This window comes from Akebia trifoliata, chromosome 9, assembly GCF_017979445.1.
Source record: "Akebia trifoliata isolate Shusen 1 chromosome 9, ASM1797944v1, whole genome shotgun sequence".
Taxonomy (NCBI): domain Eukaryota; kingdom Viridiplantae; phylum Streptophyta; class Magnoliopsida; order Ranunculales; family Lardizabalaceae; genus Akebia; species Akebia trifoliata.
Window position 1 is genome coordinate 19,643,649 of NC_141383.1, and position 21,320 is coordinate 19,664,968.

The 21,320-nt window shown below is 35.0% G+C and overlaps 1 protein-coding gene and 1 pseudogene across 1 annotated transcript; one reads left to right on the forward strand and one right to left on the reverse strand.

The window, feature by feature from the left end:
• The first annotated feature begins 779 nt into the window (after positions 1 to 779).
• GRF3 (general regulatory factor 3) lies at positions 780 to 13,779 on the forward strand. The gene is made up of 5 exons (XM_086453090.1): positions 780 to 941; positions 1,583 to 2,085; positions 2,539 to 2,661; positions 13,307 to 13,423; positions 13,503 to 13,779. Exons 2-5 carry the CDS (start codon positions 1,600 to 1,602, stop codon positions 13,545 to 13,547), a joined length of 771 nt encoding a protein of 256 aa, XP_086309216.1. The 5' UTR covers positions 780 to 941; positions 1,583 to 1,599; the 3' UTR covers positions 13,548 to 13,779.
• A 3,945-nt stretch (positions 13,780 to 17,724) lies between these two features.
• On the reverse strand, positions 17,725 to 19,555 carry LOC147394529 (protein ASPARTIC PROTEASE IN GUARD CELL 1 pseudogene; annotated as a pseudogene).
• Positions 19,556 to 21,320: the final 1,765 nt, after the last annotated feature.

Genomic DNA, 21,320 nt, shown 5'->3' on the forward strand with positions numbered 1-21,320 from the left:
GGAAAAAAAAAAGACCTAAAAGGTTAGAGCTGTAATTGTTAGTTTCAGTTCCTAACCCAGTTATATGGGTACCCGTTGACACCCCACCTTATAGGATAGTAGGACATTGACACCCTATCTTACAGCCAGGGGTGCACATGGTTCAGATTGGTTCGGATTTTGGCAAAATTGGAACCGAACCAAACATGATCGGTTCTACAAATTTGAAATCGAACCAATCCAATTACCCTATAGAACCGAACCAATCCAATCCAATATTGGTTCGGATTGGTTCAGATCGATTCTCGGTTCTCATATTTATTGAAGATAGATACCTTCTTCCTCAACCCAAGCATTCTATCTCCTCCAATCTTCAAACCTTAAAAACAAGTAGGACTTTTTTTAAACGTGGGCTTTTGGGATAATAAAAAAGTTAAAAGGAAAAAGAAGAAAGAAATAAAAAACCGAAATTTTTATTTTTTAAATAATATATATATATATATATATATATATATATAATTGGTTCGATTTTCGGATTGGTTCGGTTCTATTATATCCTAATTCGGAACCGAACCAAATTAATCGAATTTTTTTTCTTCGATCCGTACCCGAACCGTGTGTGTGTTTAATCCGAACCAATCCAATCCAAAAGCTTCGGATTGGTTCGGATCTCGGATTTACCCAATCCAATGTGCACCCCTACTTACAGGGAACATGGTCATAAGATCCATAATTCAAGGGTGTTATTGTCATATTGTTAGTTTGACGGTCAACGCCAACGTGGCACCTTCATTTGAAGATCCCATTGTAAAGCTCCTTTAGCCTCCAATCATCGTTCACCAGACGATTATTTCAAGGGCTTCGCTGCTCATTGACGCTCTGCTCTGCGTTTTTTCCACTTAGAGAGAGAGAGAGAGAGAGAGAGAGAGAGAGAGATTTGAAGGATCAATTTTGTTCTTGAGGTAGATTTTGCAATTTCTAGTTCTATATTATTGATTTCTGATATTATTAGTGTAGTGTTCTAATTCGATCTCTTTTTTTTCTTAATTTCTGAATCTTTGTTAGTTTACGCTCTTTAATATCTGGATTTTGTTGTATTATATTGTTTATGTTTTAAATTATATTTTGATTTAGATGTGCGATTATGTTCATGAGATCTAACCTTAAATCGGTCTGGATTTGACCTAATTAGGGTTTTACCTTACAGATTTAGGTACTAAAAATGTCTCCGTTCGAATCATTTAGACATGCGATGATGTCCTGTAGGTGATACTGGTCTTGCGGATCTAACCTTAAATCGGTCTGAGTTTGACCTAATTAGGGTTTATCTGACAGATTTAGGTACTAAAAAATGTCTCTGTTCGAATCATTTGACATGCAAAATGTCATGTACATGAGAGTGGTCTTCATGTTACAATCTACTGAGATCTAATATTAAATCAGTCTGAATTTAACCTAATTAGGGTTTATTCTACTGATTTATGAGCTAAAAATTATCGTGAGTCGAATCATTTAGATAACTGAGGATGTCATTTAGGTGATAGTCCACAGATCTAACCTTAAATTGGTCTGAATTTGACCTGATTAGGGTTTTTTCATACAGATTTTTAGGTACTAAAAATGTCTCCGGTCGAATCATCTCGGGATGAAAATGTTTACATGGCCAAATTGGCCGAGCAGGCAGAGCGATATGAAGAAATGGTGGAGTTCATGGAGAAGGTAGCGAAGACAGTGGATGTCGAAGAGCTAACTGTAGAGGAACGGAATCTCCTCTCTGTTGCTTACAAGAATGTGATTGGAGCGAGGAGGGCATCTTGGAGGATCATCTCGTCCATTGAACAGAAGGAAGAGAGCCGAGGGAATGAAGATCATGTGGTGATTATCAAGGAGTATAGGGGAAAGATTGAAGAGGAGCTTAGCAAGATCTGTGATGGCATTCTAGGCCTTCTTGACTCACATCTCATCCCTTCATCCACTGCAGCCGAGTCCAAGGTGTTTTACCTTAAGATGAAAGGTGATTACCATAGGTATCTGGCTGAGTTTAAGACGGGGGCTGACAGGAAGGAAGCTGCCGAGAACACATTGTTGGCTTACAAGTCTGCTCAGGTTCCGTTGTGAACTATTTTCATGCTTATCTTCTGGGTTATTTAGAAATAACCCCTGTTAAATTGGTGACACTAGATTTACCCCCTTGCAAAATGCAAGATTAGGTTTATCCCCACTTGTTCGTAAGTCAACATTGCATTTTCTTGATGATTTAAAGGTGAGATTTTGATCTTTTTTCAGAATGTTCTTCAAAAACTTAAATTACTAAATCAAAATTTGAAAAACGTAAAAAATTCAACATTAAATCATCAAGAAAAAGTAACATTGATTTATGGTTAGGAGAGGGGGGAGGAGGGAGGGGTGGGGGGGGGGTGGTATACCTATGCTTGCATTTTGCAAGGGGGTGAACCTAATATCAGCAATTTAACATGGGGGTATTTTTAAGATACCCTTATCTTTTTACAGATGTTAGTGGCACGACAGTTTCATTGTTGTGTTCCTTTTACTATGTAGGATATCGCGTTGGCTGATTTGGCTCCTACACACCCAATAAGGCTGGGTCTTGCGCTCAACTTTTCGGTGTTCTATTACGAGATCCTAAATTCTCCAGATCGCGCCTGCAGTTTGGCAAAGCAGGTTTGTTTTGTTAAATGGAATTATTTGGATAACTGTTTGCTGGTTCTTCGAATGCTTCTTAATGCTTGTTTATTTGACTTTCACTAGCATCTGGTCCCCTTGGATGATTATGCTTTTAATTTGTGCATTTCAAGCATTAGTTGTTTGTGTTTATTATTATTTTTTAAATAATCAAGTGGGTCAAGACGGGATTGAATGTAGGTGTGTGGTATTATTACTAAGGTTTAGTTCAGTTTTGGTTTTTTCCAAAAAAATGAAATGGGTTTAAATTATTAAATGAATATGGAAATTTACCTTCTTAAGTGTTTATGTACCGATATGTTTCAACATATTTCGCAGAATAGTCTGAAACATACTAAAACATTCAAAAGTTTGTAATGTTTCATTCTGCAAAAAGTTGGAATGTTCTGCCGTTACATTCCAAAGCCACCCATGGGTATTTCTGCTGACCATTGTGTGTAAATGTCTTTTCAAGTTAGGGGAGCTGCTACTTGGTCTTGTATTCCATGGTCAAAATGTAGAGCAGGACAAATGCAAGTACTCCTACACTTCTGTGAGGAGTTAGCTTCCCATAACAAGATTTTATTGAGTTAGGAAATTTATTTTTAATCATAGTTTACGATTCTTTTGTGTTCTAGATTTTCTTTTGGAACATATCAAGAGTTTCCATATGTTCATGTGTGTGATATAAGGAAATGGTCACCTATTTGTTTTGCTTCTTTTTTTTGTGAACTTATATTTACCTGCCTACTTTGGGCGTATATAGTTTGTAACACTCTTTTGAACATTTATAGTTTGATTTTTTTTATTGGTTCATAAACAGTTAGATATTTATACTTCTTTTTTTTTTTCGTGTTAACACATTTTGCATATATATATATAGGGCTGGGTTCAAGAGCCAATAACATTTTTTTATCGGTTAAGAGCCAATAACATAACCAAAGTGTTTTGTCCTACATGGGCTAAAATTTTCCGAATGGGTATTTTTTGTGAGAATGATCTCTATGGTGAGGAGATCATCCTCACAAAAAATCAGCCCATTCTGAAACTTCTAATCCCAATGTACAAGTTGAAGAATCGTGGCCATCAATTTTTGCCTTTAAGTTGTAGATAATTTTTTATGGGGTTAGAAGCTTCGAAATGGGCTGATTTTTATGCGGATGATCTCCTCACCATAGAGATCATCCTCGAAAAAAATTTGCCCATTTCGAAACTTTTAGCCATATAGGACAAAACTTCGGCTCCCAACTGTGTGTGCGTGTATGCATTGCGTGTGTTTAATTTCAAAAGTCACTAAATGAGAACCATCTAAGATACTTGGGACTAGTAAAAAATATGTGCGAGATTTGAGAGCATATATACATCTGTAGAATTAGGGTTTCAAAAGTGAACAACTTTAGCATAGATGAAACAAGTTGGGCCTTAGGATCAGATTGTATTCCGATAGAAGTATGAAAATGGGTAGGAAGTGCTCGCATAGGAAAAACATCGTAGTATATATATATATATATATATATATATATATATATATATATATATATATATATGTGAGATGTTTAGAGTTTTGTACCAATTATCGTAATATTAAATTTATGAGCCACTCTATGAACCTATGGGAAATGGTAATTGAACAATTAAAACAAAATACAAATACATCAAAGAACCAATTTGGTGCCAAGTTGACCAATCGTTGAGGCAATATTTCTATTTAAACAATCTTCACCCTCCCTATTCTTTTACTTTTGTTTTAATATATATATTTCTATTTAGACAAATGATAGGAAAATATAAAGAAAAGAAGAAAAATCTTCATATGGTTTTTATTAATTTAGAGAAAGCTTACAACAAAGTACTAATTTGGTGGGTATTGGGAAAGAAGGGAGGTCCTAATGAATACATTGGCATAATTAAGGACATGTATGCGGGGCTATGACTAGTATGAGGGAAAATGGAGAGCTCCCTAGTTATAATTAGTCAGAAGTTACTTGCTCCCGAATCCAAAGATTGTTTACACAAAGATAGGTATTTAGAACCGAGATGTTTCAAAACGTGACATCGTGATTTTCGAGAAAGATATGACGTGACTAGTGACGTTTTTATGCGAAATGATAGCTTACTAGTTAAGGCACTTATTATCCTTCAATTTGATCACTCACTTGAAAAGATTAATACAAAATTAGGTTGATTTGGTATCTTATATACCTGTCTATCCTCAATGTATTATAACAAGAGACTTGGTCTCGTATGTAGAGGAGCTAGATATGCAATCAAAAAAAATATATTGAATTGGCGCAACGAGCCTCGAGACGTAGTTGGTGATTTTATGATGAATCATGTTATATTCTTTGTTATCTTCTTTCGCATTATTTTTATTTCTTTGTATTTGATTGTTTTTATCCGTTTATATGCCTTTCCTTTGACATTATCAAAATCTTGTCTAATATGTTATTGTATTCACTGAAAAATCCCATTTTGAAGTCTCACAAATTGTCGGATTTAGTTTGAAAACCCATAAGTTTGACCATTATTTGCTAGAAAACAACTTGATGTTCATGAAGCAATGTCCATGGTGAGGAAAATTGCTTTTACACCATGAAAGTGAGGGGTGCACATGATTTGATTTGGTTTGGGTTGGGGGCAAAATTGGAATCGAACGGAACTTGATCGGTTCTAGAAATTCAGAACCAAACCGACTACCCCCTAGAACCAAACCAACCCAAACCAACGTGTTGGATAGCTAAGTTGGTTATGGTGAGTTTTTCGAAGAATCGAACCAAATCGAACCAACCTTAGTTCGGTTTGGTTCAATTCTTCAAAAAACTCACCATAACCAACTCAGCTATCCAACACTACAGCCCTCTAAGTTGTGCTTCAAAAAACTTAGATCCAACAGCCCCCGAAATTGCGAGTTCTAATGGATTACCCATTAATTAAAGGGAAATTTGAAGAATCTAAAGGAAAAAAAAAAGAAATTGCTTACCTCACAACAAAGAAAGTTGCCAAGTAAGACTACAAACTCCCACACGTGCCTATTTTTGTTGGATTCTCCAATGGTTTTAGAAATCCTTTTCATTTTGGACTCTCAAGATGAAGAGAAAATTGTATCAAATCTGGACAACCTAGGCACTTTGGTTTTTATCTTTAAAAGTTTCTAAAAAAGGAAAGAGGAGAAAAGTCTACCGAACTTTCCTTGATGTTTCGCACAACTTTAACCCTCTTGGGAACTCTTTCCATGAGTGGTTCCAAGGTCAAAGAAAAAGAAAACTGAAAAAAAGAAAAAATTATGCGTGGGGAGTCTTTCTAATAGAGAAGATCAAGAGAATTGTTATAAAAGGGGGGGAGTCGTTCATCAAATTGATCATCGAAGGTTCTTAAAAAATTTGAAGTATGCCTCATCCTTTTAATCCATATTTTTCTCCAAAGCAACCACGTCCTTTTCCTCCTCAGTTCTTTGTTTTTATACAGCAGGGGTGCACACGGTTGGAGAGAGAGAGAGAGTACCTCTTCAATTTTTTGACAAGAATCCAATCTCTGGCTCTTTGCTAGTGAAGGGTGATGATGATGATTTGGCTAAGCTAGGGTTTCACACTTTCACTTGAAGAAGATGAAAGAGTTTCTTGCTTTTATTTATTTAAGTTTATTTGTTAAATATATGTATGTATATATTGGTTCTCGGTTTGGTTCAGTTCTAGGATACCCCTAAACCAAGAACTGAACCGAATCAATCGGTTTTTCAATTTAGCAACCCAAAACCAAATCAATGCATTATAAAACTAAAGCAAACCAAACCAAAATGCTTTGGTTTGGTTCGGTTCTTGGTTTGACTCGATCCAATGTGCACCCCCAATGATAGTGGTAGGTAAGTAAGTTCTAGTACTAAAAAAAAAGGTTGCAAGGGTGGAAATGAATAAGAAGATTCTGAAGATGTTGGATCCTTCATTTCAGGGGGAAAAACTTCCACTAATGGTGCCAATTTGTTGGAGAGTTCACCCTGCAAATTAAAATTTTAAACGGATAAGAATAATTGAATATAAAGACAAAGAAATTGAAAGAATGAAAGGAACACAAAATTTTAGAGGGTTTATCGCAAAATCGTTGATTACATCCTCAAGCTTGTTGAACCAATTCACTATATTCCCTTCAATTATATACCTAGTTAACGCTATGTATGAGAATCATTATCTTTTTATCATGTATGAGAATCATTCTCTTTTTATCATATATATTAAGGGTGTTTAGGTAGGTAAAACATCAAATCAACACTCTTTTTATAATATATTAAGGGTATTTAGATAGGTAAAAAATTAAATCGATACGCTTTTACATCATTCTTTTCAAGTAAATGATCAAATAAAAAGGTAATAAATGTATTTTGAGTTTTCATTTTGCCTAGTTATATATCACTAGTCATATCATATCTTTCTCGAAGATCATGATGTTGTATTTGGGTACATCTTGGCCTTAGGCATTCTTGTCTCTGCTTGAACAATCTTTGGACTTGGAAGTGAGTAATGTTCTATTAGAGATCGAATGCATGTGGACTTGAAACGAGTAGTCATCAGATTCAGGAGGTGTTATCTTCGAGTTTGGACCAAAGGTAGACTTGAGACTTGGGATTAGATACTTCAGTTTGGTATTATTTTGGGCGGGTTGAATTGTTCGATATTATGAATCCCAACGACAATAGAGTTGGTTTGGATCTTTTGTTACCGTAATTAGGTCAAGTTACATACTTTTACATATATCAAATTTTTACTTGTTCAATTTAGATTATGAGATTTTTTGTTGCTCTCACAATCTTCATCATAATGATAAAATCATGATTACGATGACAACGACGATGGAAACCATGATGAGGATAATTAATTGATTTTATTGGTTGAGAAGAGAGAGGTATGGGAAGTAAAGTCTAATTAATGATGATAGACGAGCCTGAGTCTAATTATTGAGATGAAATTGTAAAAAAGAATAATAGAATTGTGGGAGAAAAGTGACGAGGGTTGCTTTTAGGGAGTTAGCATAGTTTTGCATGGTTTAGTTGGTTGAAGATGGGAAGTGTTCTCCACCGTTGGATCTTTCCAACACCATCTTACACTGCGAAATATATTTCTTGAGAGGGAGATAATGATATGTTTTATAATATATATGCTGGATTTCGGCACGGGCATCCTCTTTGAGGTTAAGGTGGTAAACATAGAAAAATAATATAGATGGAGAGTTATTATTAAGAAATGGGGTAAAGGAGCACAAACATCCTCTTTGGGATTAAAGGGGTAAAAGAGGGCAGATAGTAAAGTTAGAGGGATATTATTCAAAAAGGGGGTAAAAAATGGAAGATAATAAAATTGGAGGGATATTATTGAAAAAAGGAAGAGGGAGGAGAGGAAAGATAATAAAGTTGAAGGAGTGAAAAGGAAAGGCAATAAAGTAAATAGGGTGACCTCACAAAATTGTAGTTGGATGGGATATTTGTCTTCCACATAACTATAATAAAGTGGATCCTACAATTGTGTTTTATTATATATTATAGATAATAAAACACAACGGTGGGTCCCATTAATGCAATAGTTTTGTAAGGGGATAAATGTCCCACTCAACTACAATTTTGTGGGGTCTATACTACCCTACTTTATTGCTTTTTCTCTTCACCCCTTCTACTTTATTACATTTCTTCTCCTCCCTTTTCAATAATATCCCTCCTAACTATCCCCTTTCATCTTCACTCCTTCAAATTTTACCATCTTTCATCTTTTACTCTCTTTTTCAATAATTCTCTAACTTTATCATCTTTCTTTTGCCCCTTTAACCTCAAAGAGGATGCTCATACTGTAGGCACGGGCAAACTCTAGTGTATTATATAAAACACATCTTTATCCCTCTATAAACATATTTCACGGTCTAAGTTGTTGGGAGGACCCAACAGTGGAGATCACTCTCCTCTAACACAATGAAAACAACTAACTCCCTAGAACCACCCCACCCGTCCATTTTTGAAGCCCAAAACTATTTCAAGAAATAGACACAAGAAAACTGTTGGAGGGAGGAAAGGATCCGCGAAGAGGTATTGCGTATTTTGATGAATTTTTTAAAATAACGTTTCTTTTATTCTTGAGGATTTATTCATTTTTCATTAGATCTGATAGAAAAAGCGTAGAAACGCCAAAGATGATTGCAAATAATGAGACCTATTTGCTAGAGAGCATTAAGGTTCTTCTTTGTGTTATGTTTCATGGGTTTTAAGTCTTTTAACTTTCTAACACATAAGAAAAACATGCGAAAGTGAATGACTCGTGCCGTAGGCATGGGCAAACACTAGCATATATGTATGGTTAATTTTGGTTCTTTATTTTTTGAGAAACATATGGAAATGGTCGACTTGTAGTTTTATACAAAATAATCATTTTGTGATACTTCTTTTCGATTTGCATTTTTTGTGCACTTAGATTTACCTTCGGACTTTGGGGGTATATGGTTTATATGCACTCTTTTGAACATTTGCAATTTGAATTCTTTATTAGTTCATACATATGGTTAGATGTTTAAACTCTTTTGTGTTAACACATTCTATGCATATGCATGTTTGAGTTTGTATTTTTTCTTAGGGTATTCTATTTTTAATTCACACATCAGCTATGAAGTGCCAACTTAACTAAGTGGTAAGACGTCTGGAGTGTTGTCCCCCCCCTTTATACCCAACATCATTTGCTAACCACTAAACCCTATACCTATCAAAATAAAAAATAAAAAAATCACCCCTCAGCTATTGTAAATTGGTTATTTGTATCATCATTGGTTACCACACTAACTTCACAAGCTAGGGTTCGCAGTTTGAATTTGGATTCGTTCGTTAAAAACTTCATGTATAGGAGTATCGCTAGTCATGTTTGGCTTCATCACGATTCTCCATTACTTTGTCTCCCAATGCACATTGTGGAAGACCAAAATGTTCTGTACAAATTTTTAGTTTTACTAATAAATGCTAGAAGTATTATTCAATACCATGTACTTCTCAGTTACTCATAAGAAACATAATCCGTAATTATAAAGACTAACCCAATCAAACAATGTCTTCCAACTCAGATACCATAATCTACTATTGTTGTGACACAAATACCATAACCGAGGAGAGATAATAGGAAGGAATAGGTTGTTTCATGTTTTTAGCATTTTTCTTGTTTTGAGCTGGGAATTTCTTTTATGCATTTGGGGATTCATTTTTACTAGAGAAGGCTTGGTACATGGGTCCACTTGCATGAGTTAATGCCTTTGGTTTTGTAAGTGTTGTGCTACGTGCGGCAATTATGATAAATAGTAAGAAAAGAGAAAAACTAGAAAGAAATAAGAACACACAGATTTAACGTGGTTCGGTGATGTGCCTACATCCACAAGAGCGAGGAGTTGAATTTTCACTATGTGTCAAATTAGGGTTACATCATATGAATTTATAGTAAACCCTCGTCGTACCGCTCCTTTCCGTTCGGTACGTTATGTGTTCCGAGTAGAACGAGGAACGCAATACTCCCCTCTCTCCACTCCGGCATCCGCCTGCTTTCTCTGTATACGTGTTCCACTTAATATGAGCCACATCCTACAACAGTAAGGCAATGTAAAAAATCTTGTTTTGATGCAATGTTTCAGCCAAGATTAAAACCTAAACATTCACTGTTCAACTGAAACATTCCAAAATGGCACAATATTTTGTAGGGACATGTTGGTGATATGTGTTTCTTTTGCTCATTATGTTTGACACGCTAGTAGCTACAAAACGTAAGCCTAATAATATGGACGATGTTTTCATGACCCTTTAGTCCTTGGATACTCAATGACCACACATCTCAACAATGTCATATGGCACTCTCCTATGATTTATTGGTTCAATCCTTGTTGGGTCTACATACCAAAAACCATCCCAATTACTGATTTTGAGCCAATGTTTCTGAGCGTTTTCATCATAGACTTGAAACCCAATGATGAAAAAGCCACATCCTATGGTTAGAAATCACCGATCAGACTGGTTTTTGGTTTGTGTGGATATTGGTATCCATTAGGCTATAGGTAACAGCAACATGGTAAACATTTTCGCAGCATTGAAATGTACTACATATACATGTCAATGTGCTTTGATGTGGGCCTGGATGCACTGCACTATAGTCACGTGAAACAATTTATTATTTGCTCTCTGTTTCCTAGAGTAATTCTACAAGAGTTTCCTAAATAAATAAAACAAAAGAGAAGGCTTCGAAAAAATTTAAAAAACAAGAGAATTAGGAGACAACGGATCAAAACATGCTTTATTCTGTAGATTGTTAAACCTAGAATAGAGTATCTGTTGCATCACAGTTACTTCATATTTTTGGTAATTTCTCTGATTTAAAATTAATGGTTGAAAGAGTTTGAGTGGTGCTTATGAAGTAGATTAGTTTTTGGTTAGTTGTTTTTGAATTTCAGTAGGTCTTACTTGTAGTATAAGTATTGCTTAGAAAATTTGATTTTTTTTTTTTTTTTTTTAAATGGCGTTGATGAGTTAGGACAGAGAAAGTTAGTAGGAGTGGGTTAATTAGTGCTTTTTTTAGAAGGTCCAACTTTGCGAGGGAAGTATATTTGAAAGGGGATATGAACAGTGGTATGAACACTATTTTTATTGAATTTCTCATTTCTAAGTTGGTGAAACAATTTCTATTTTATTTTCTCTTCTAAGTAGCTTGATTAATTATAGAATTGAGATTTCCTATTGCTTAATAATAGCATTGATCTTTTTCTTATTCAACTCTCTTATTGCTGATTGTTGTTTAGCGTATATTTATTAAAGTTAGTTTAGGGTTAATTTCATAATCCTATATTGCATATACAAAATTGTGGAAAAAGTTTTGCTATTTGGCTGATAGCAATGATTGGTAAGGTGGTGGGAGCTTATCAAGGGGAATTTGTGAAGGGAAGGCAGATTTTGAATGAGGTCTTCATAGCTAGCAAAAGCATAGACTCTAATGTGAGAGAAGGTAAGGGGTGGTGTGAAACATTGACATGGAGAAAGCATTCGATCATGTCAAGTGAAGTTTCCTTGCCTTGAACGTAATGATGGGTTGAATGGGCTTGGGTTTGAAGTGGAAACAGTGTAGAATGGGGTTCGTCTCTTCGGCTTCCTTCTCTGTCTGGTTGAATGGGGGATCCAGAATTCTATTTTAGTTCTAAGAGTCTGTGGTAAGGAGATCCTCTCTTCTTTTGCTTGTTAGCATTGTTGCCGAAGCATTTGTTGGCTTATTTGCAAAGTGGAAAGTGTGGGTGTGATTTCGGGGCACTGAGATTGGCACAGTAGGGTTGGTTGCATTTCATCTTTTGTTCAGTATGACACCCTAATCTTTTTGGATGCATATAAAGAAGAGACTATCAACTTAAGGAGGATATTAAGATGCTTAGAAGTGGCTTTTGGGGTACACATCAATTTGGTGTAGTTTGTTGGATTGAACAAGGATGACGGTGCAGTGTTGTGCGACTAGCATTTGTTATGGGCATATGTGGTATTGCCCAAAAATAATACTTTTTAAAATAAAAATAAAAAATTAGGAAAAAATTGCAATTGTTGCAATAGTAGCTCTAGAATTTTTTTTTTCAATTTTGTTAGAATTTATTATATTTGAATATTTAACCAGTTGTAAGCAATGTTTTGAAGTTCCTACGGCGTACTTGAGGCGTTTTGGGTTCTTGAGGCAAAAGGTGTATTGAGGTCTAAGCCTCACTTAATTTTATTATTATTTTTTTTTTAAATCTAAAAAAATATATAACAGTTATAATAAATTTATAAAATAATATAAAAATAAGTAAGCAACCATCAAGCATCAAATAAACATTAAACAATAAAAATGTAGGGAAGTAGCAATGTAATATAGTAGATTAGTAGCAATGTTTCGTCAGTCAAAGTATTAATCATCAAATAAACAATTAGTCTAGGCCTAGGAATGAAGTTTTAGACCCCATGCCTCCAAGTTCCAAGTCGGGTCTTTTCTGTTACTCCCACCTTTATTGCGTTCTTTACTATTTCCTCTAGGTATTTTCATCAACCACCATCATAAATAGGAAGAATAATACAAAAAACAAAATAATCAAACACAAAAACAAGGGAGAAATATGAGATTTTGAAAAAAAAAAAAAAAACTTAAAGAAACTGCACATAAAAACCACATACCTCAAAAACTTAGTAAATATTTGATTTTTTTTTCCTTCTATTTGACCACAATCGTCGTAAGGAAGTCGTGGGAAGCGACAGAATTGAAATCGGATGAGTATTGGAAGCTCTAGGAGGAATCTTGGTATGATGAGGCTGAACTATCTGGACTAAAGTGTGCTCTGTTTGTTGGACCATTGATCCCACAAGATGGGAGTGTAATGATCCGTTGAAACATAGATTATGGTAACCCTTGTACACTGTTAGCTTTCAGCTGATTGATATCCATAAGATTGTGAACCTGTCCACTGGATCAGTCCAATATACTTGTGTGTGGCCTCTAGTCCCACTTTTAGGCAAGGAGCACACAAGTGGATGATTGGTGATCCCTTTTGATCTATAAATAAATACGTTCTCCATCTGATTGTGACTTTGATTGCAGCAGATCTATTTCATACTTGTAACTCTGGAATTTGTATCTTACAGGCATTCGATGAGGCTATTTCTGAGCTGGATACTTTGGGTGAGGAATCATACAAGGATAGCACATTGATCATGCAACTTCTCCGAGACAATTTGACGCTGTGGACCACTGATATTACGGTCAGTCTCCCTCTCTCACTCACTCTAAAAATGGTTTGAAGTCGCTCTCGACTAATCTATTTGATGGGTTTGCTTTCAGGAGGATGCTGGGGATGATGTCAAGGAAGCTCCTAAGGCTGAATAAGGTGTGAAGGGCCACAGTGATAAATCCATCTGTAATGGACCATGTACTTGTTTCTTGACTTTATATTATATTATATTATTAGATGTCTTTTTAGCTTTGTTGTAGGAAGATTTCTTAATGAATTCTGAAAATCTGGGTCGGGTTGAAACATTTGTATGGATTACTGAACCGAAGAATTTGGCTTTGGTAATTGATTATTGTGCTAATTAGATTTATGCTCACATTTATATCATCCATTTTAACTGGTTTCAACTGAAAATTTTAATTGCAGTGATGGCTTTATCAGTTTTCCATCACAACATCCAGTTATCAAGACAGGTCCTTTGATTGTCTTCTTGTGTTGATGCATTATCTGATCTAGAGAATCAATCTTGTCCTTTGTAGTTACAAACTGCCTTCTTTATATATCGTCCTCATCCTCATCGTAGCCTAATAGCAGAATTTTTTGGTAGGTTGTTTTATTTAAGGGGATTTGTTTGGAATTGGAATGGGTAGATTGGAGGTGATGATAAGAGTCGTCAAGGGATTGGGTATGGATTGGATTGGTGATTTGGGGCCTATGTGATAAGAATACGAATGGATCTAATAATACTGATCTCTTACGCATTGAATTGGATCCTTGTTGAGTCGGGTCTTATTGAATTGGATCCAATTACGGTGTAATGATAGTGTGAATTGATTTGATCTATAGATCTAGTCCACTTTGACGTATAAAATTGAGGTCATCTATTAAGAAAGATTGATTGATGGTCCAACTGAATCATATGGGATAAAGTACCTGGGACTTATTAAAAAAAAAAAAAAAATCCCTTTCATGTCTGCCTCAATTTTCTGAAGAATTTAAACTCTCGAAGCCTCCAATACTTTGAAAATTCTATAAACGAAGAAGCAGAAGCATATAAACAAAGCATTTTGTAAAGGGGACGGATCATGGGACATGTAAAAACAATGTAATAATAATAAATAATAAAATTTCAAAATATGGGTTAGAAGTTTCAGATTGAATTGAATTTTTATGAGGATGATTTTTATGATGAGAAGATCATCTTTAAAAAAAAGTCAGTCAAAAATCTGAAACTCCCAACTCCAAAAGTGATTTAGAATGTGGATTGTCGATTTTTTATCAAGAATTTGTAAATCACTTTTGATGGACTTACAAGTTTCAGATTGAGCTGATCTTTTGTGAGGGTGATCTTCTCATCATAGAGATCATCTTCACAAAAAATCTGCTCAATCCAAAACCTCTAACCCATATTTTGAAAAACTATTGTTTTTACATGTCCCCATGATCCGCTCCCTTCTCTAAATTTCTCTATTCCGAAAAACAGCTCATCTGATTACCAAGATTTCTTCACACCAACCACTGCACTGACTCCTGACCCCCAAACCCTTTTTCTGTAAATTTTTCAGTCAGCCAAATTTTTTCTTGATAGCAAACCATGTGGGATAAAGGAATATCTTGGCACTTTTATATTATTCCACAAAATATTGACTGGCTCTCTCTAGAAATAGTATAAAATGCACTTTTGGAGCTGAAAATTCCAGGAGTCGATGGAGTCCAAATAAATTTATCTTTTAAAATTCTTTTTGGAACTCTTTGAGAAGTAACCAAATGTACAATTTTTCTTCCCCGTAACAATGCAGTTACTTGGATAGAAAATATAATAGATGGTTCATCATTTTACACTTCTTTGAGATGAAATCAAAATGTCAAAAAGGTGATTTAGATTTACCACCTGTGAATTCTCAATGCAAAATCGATGGAGTGGTGATTGCATGACAATCCCTTCTTGTTGTACTGCGAGCCCTACTTGGATTATTGGCACAAATAAATCCCGTTTTACGATATTCATTGTCCTCGTAGTTTTGAATTAACAACAAATCCTGGTGCAAATAGGGTCAAGGAAATTTTATCTCTTTTTACTCTTTAACCCATTTGATTGGTTTTCATCTTTTACCCTTTAATCTCAATTTTTTTTATAATACTTTTAAAAACAAAAAAATTTCACTTTTACCCACTTACCTGGAAGAGGATGCCTTTCACCCTCTCTAACTTTAAAATATTTTTTTATATTATAACTCCTTTAATCCATTTTAATATTTTCATCTTTTACTCCATTAACTTCAATTTCTTTTAGAACACCTCATCCAACTTCATTTTTTTTTCATTTGTAACCCCGTTAACCCCAAAGAGGATGCCTGTGCTGGAATTTAGATCTTATAATGCATGAGATGTGATTGTTAGACTCGAGGATCTTTGGAATTTGTTGTCGAAAAATCTCTTCGATTCCCTGTTTTTAAATATCTCTCGCAATCACAATGGGTGTCCTCCCGACAATCTTTGTGAAGTATTGCTCTCAGTCAAGGTTCTATTTAGAATACTGAACTAAATTTCTTGAAGTCTAGAGTGGTTATTGTAATACCCTAGATTTTTATATTTTGAATATATACATTGACCTAGATAAATATCAAAGGTCTGCATTTCACAACAAGTGCAAAAAATCATGGTATTCTAATCCATTTGGATTTTGAATTCACAGGAAAATCGAAAATTGGATAGTATTAGTTTAACAAAATTAAAATTCATTTTATTTGGTAATTCAAATAATAATGAATTTGAATCAAAACTTGAAAAATTATCTAGATTTTTATTTATTAAACACAAAGAAGAGATGGGAGAAAGCGACATAAAGAACTTCTACTTTCCTTCAAATGAAATCAATTTAACTCTGATACCATTGTTGGAATTTAGATCTTGTAACGTGTGAGATGTGGTTGTTAGACTTGAGAATCTCACAAAGATTTCCTAAGAAGAAATAGAGTGAATGACTCTAATGAATCATCTCATATTTGTGAGTATTGGAGGGATTCTAACATTTTCCAAAAGGTATAAACATTGGGGTGCTAATAGTATTAATGGGTGTCAATCTATTAACCGAACCATTGCTTTTCTATGGCCTTGAAATCGAACGGCACAGTTCGTTCGTGTAGGGACCCAATTCATGTCTTTTTCTAAACAAGGCAAGCGTATGGAATTAGTTATAACTACTAGGTAGTTATTCCATGAGTGAGAAGTAACTTAATAAGTTATTTCCAACCAATACTAAACCACTTCTTTATTCTCCTTATGTGGAAACCATCTCACCATTCGGCTCAGTTTGCAACTGCGTTGTAGACGTTTGAGTAAGTTTTAAATCAAACTTCTTCAAGATAAATAACAAAAAACTGTAAGTTCATTATTTTATTTTAATTTATTATTTAATAATAATAATTATCATATCTCTTGTGATATTTCATATGATCTTTTTTCAGAAATGTTTGAAAAATATTCCAATGACTATAATAAAATAGATAAAATGGATGACACTAATTTCTATATTTGGAAATAGAAAATTTATAATATCTTAATTCATGAGAAAACATATTACAAAATCACTGATCCTAAACTGGATGGACCCTAACCTAGAATTAAGAAATGAGGAGAGGATAATAACCTGGCAAGGACTACTCTCTTAATTAGTATGATAGACAATATAATTCCTCTATATGAAGATTATGAAACAACACGATTGGTCTATAGTAATGATACAACTTAAAGTGGTGAGATAATTTCCATACAAAGAGAATAAAAAAGTGATTTAGTATTGATTAGGGATAATTTATCAAGTTAGTCCACGCTTATGAAAGAACTACCGACTAGTTATGACTAAGTCCATAAGTTGCCTTGTCTAGAGAGAGACAAGAATTGGGGACTCAACATAAACACACTATGTTGTTCGATTTCAAAGTCATAGAGAAGCAATAGTTCGATCAATGGGTTGACACCCATTAATGTTATTGGCACCCCAATATTTATACCTCTTGAAAAACATTGGAACTCTTCCAAGACTTATAAATATGGCATAATCCATAAGGATCATTCGTTCTATTTTTTTCTTAAAAAAATCGTGTAAGATTCTCGTGTCTAATGACTACATTTCACGTGTTACAAAATCTAAATTCCAACGGCCCGTGACACTAGCGAACACTAATAATAATATTAATTGAATAATATATACCACGTGGCATACATGCAAGTGGAAACTATATTATATGACTTCCTCCCTAACTTTGGTATTATGTTAATTGGAATTAAGCACTTAGTCGTATATATATATATAACAACAAACAAAACAAATAAAGGCAGAAAACAATCCTCCTCATTCCCTACCAGTAATAACAATAACCCCTACAACTTCAAATAATTTACTATACATGCCACTAAAAGCAATAATGACAACCAACTACCCTTATCCTTACAATTATTAAAGGATCACACACTGGCAACTCACAATAAGTACTCTCACCAAATCTTCTTTACTATAATACCCTTATCGAAGGGTAAAATGGTAAAATCATTTACTCAGCAAGGGTAAACCCAGAAAAAAAAAAAACATACCAATTTTCAACTACTAGCACTTATTGGGAGAGAAACCAACAACCGAATTATCAAGATCGTAACTGACACGTGTCCCTTGCTGCTGTATGTTTCCAATTATCGACAAAGATGATGACGTGGGCGCAAACCCAAAACAATAAGTTCCCACCGAATCAACCGGTACCAAGTAATTCTTCGCTGGTAACGTTAACATTTTCCCGCCAGGGAAATGAAACGCAACGGTTGGAACTTCAACGCTAGACTTGGAAGAGAAATCGTAACACGTGTCAAACAACGATACGCCGTTAGTAGGCGTTAAGTCTTTCGTATCTTTAACGAACGCGTCACGGAGCGAGTTGTACACTTCAGTTGGTAACCGAGTCACAGATGTTCCCGAGTCAACTATAACTCCTCCGTGGCCACTCTCGTCCAGCTTGAACGATGACGGAGGGATAGATACCATTTCTCCACCAACACTTAACCCCGTTAAGTCCACGTAGAAGAACGTTTTGATTCTATTGTTACGGAGTAACGGAGAGGTAATGGCGTTTGTCGGTTCGGCTAATGAGCCGAACTGGAGAGTCGAAGCTGAGTTAGAGTCTCTGTCTACGAGACAATAAGAGAAAGAAGAAGCCTTGATTTGAGATGGGAAGGAGAGTGATCCGCCGCCGAGACCAAGCAAGCCGGCTGAGCCAACAAACAAACCCTCGTTATCATGACCGCAACCAACAGCGATGTTATTAACGGAAGCAGAGTTTCCAAACGTTAGGGTTTCGGTTACGAATTCGCCCATAGTGTAAGATCCGTCACCATAAGAAACCTGATAGAGACAATTTCCGTTACGACACGCTGACATGTCGAGCGATTCGCATTGATTCGTATTGCAAGAGAGAGGAGCGTAAGAAGAAGACGAAGAAGGTTCGAATATCGGATCGGATTGTTGGTAGCAGTCCGAACAGGGTTCGCATTGAACCCATGTAACATCACTACCAGTATCGAGAGCCAAGTAGAGGGGTTTAGGTGGGCTACCGATTCCTACTCGGGAGAAGTACTCACCGCTTCCTTGACTAATTCCCGAGATGATTGGACCTTCTATATCTACAGATTTCGTTTCGAAAACCTCTTGATTTGTGTCAATTGGTTTGAGATCTGATGTTTTAATGCCTTTGATTGCTAGATCTATCTTTATGTTGAGGGATTTGACTCGGATTGAGTCACGTTCGAGTCGGGCTTTGGTTAGAGTTTTGTAGTCTTTGTGTGGAGATTTGTGGAGAGCATCTCGAGAATGTAGTTGCAGAGTAAAGGATGAAGAAGAATAGGAAGAGTTAGAAATTAATGAAGATGAGACGATCTGTTCTTGTTGTTGGAGGGTTTTTGGGTCGAATGCGAGGACGTCTAGGGTTTTCTGAATCGAAGCAGAAATGTCGAGAATCGTTGTCTTGGGTTTATGTAGTATCCTTAGAGAGAGAACAGAAGAGAAGAAAAGAGAAACAAAGATGAAGAAGAAGAGAAAGTTAAGGCGAATCTTCGTTTCCGCCATTGTTGTTGCAGAGAGAGAGAGAGAGAGAGAGAGAGACTATTTGAGCTCACGAGAGTGAGGGTTTTATCATTTATGTAAAAAAGCATTTACGAAGGGTTATAATTTAGGTTTTAAACATACACCCCTATACGTTTTGATGAATATTTGAGACAGCCCTCTGTGTTTAGAAATCGATGATATGCCCCTTGACCTTAGTCTTCATATGTAAACTAGTACTAAATGACATAAATACCCTCATCTTCATCCCATTAATAAAGAAAACCTTGTGGTCTGTTTGATAGGGGCATGAAAATTTGGTGGAAAAATGAATTCCCTTGAAAATTTTAATTCTTAGGCCTTTGATTATGTATTTTTCATGAAATCCAATTTCTTGTCTAAAATGATTTTCCATTGGTGGGAGGGGGAATGAATTCCTATCCAATCCTTTGGGAAAATGATTTCCTCCCCTCAAATGTTATCCTCTCCAACTCAGATGTCTCGAGCCAAGTCACCAATTTGCAAGTTACTTGCAAGTTGAGTTGAAGGAGCGAGAAAATATATGAAATTTATAAATAATTAAAATAAATAAAATATTAATTACTTTTTGGAAAATGCCGAAGTAACATTGAAATTGACATTGTATAAGACATTACTGATGTGGATGTGTCTATAGAACCATATATGTTTTTCATTGATATACGAGTGAGAAGCATATATGGTTTTGTGCACACCACCCCAAACGATGTCAATTTCACTATTACCCTAACTTGGCTCTTATTTTTTTGTTTTTCGAAAAATTATTATGTAAACGTAAATAATTTAGTGGGTAAGGTTTCTAACCTAACATGATTCATTTTCAAGCTATCTTGATTGAGTTGACTTTGTGATTTGCCAAGTTGACTCAATGATTGGGTTCCATAGAATTTTGATGTTGGGTAATTTTGAAAACCAATTGAATGGATCGACTCGCCTGAGTCAACTTGAAGGAGTTCAAAAAATTGATTCAAGTTGACTCGATGAGTTTTAAACTACTCTAAAAGCCAGCACTCTTATTATAGTTCCTAAGGTGCATGTGACTGTGGGATTAGTCTAACCCTTCGATAAGTTTTTTTTTTTTTTTTGAAATTCAAATTTCCACATCAATCATTTTTTTAAGGATTTGAATTCCCTTAAAAATGAGCTTCCTAACAATCAAATAGACGATTAAGTTTTTCCCAAATTCCATCATGTTCAAGCTCTTAAACCTTCGTTGTAAATTTATTTTAATCGATTCGATCTTATCTTCAACCCATTTTTTCAACCTCACCTAAACTCTAGAAAATCTTGAATTTTTAAACCAAAATTTCATTGTTCTTACCTACCCAAAAATCCTATCTTTTCTTGGGATTTGACTGTTTGAATGTTAAATTAGATAGATTTGAAGACTGATTTTGAAATTTTATATAAATAATAATAATAATAATAATAATAATAATAATAATAAAAGATAATTAAAAAAATGGTTTTGACCTCAGGTTGAAGATGAGGATATTTGGGTCAATTGTCATTAGTCCATCTCAAAAGACAGACTTCAACAGACATGTATAATTCATCCGTTCAAAAAAAAAAAAAAAAAACCTATAGGGGTATCTCAAATATTATCCAAAATGTGGAGGGGTTTATCTAAAAAATCCATTCACAAATCACACAGGGTGGTTGGGCGAAATTAAATGTGATGGGCTATGAATCTAACATTACGGTTCAAAACTTTATGAGAAAAGCAGAGAACTTTTTCGGTTACATGTTTCTTTCTTCTACTTTGAACCCAATATTAAGGTTTTAAACCTAATAGAGGAAA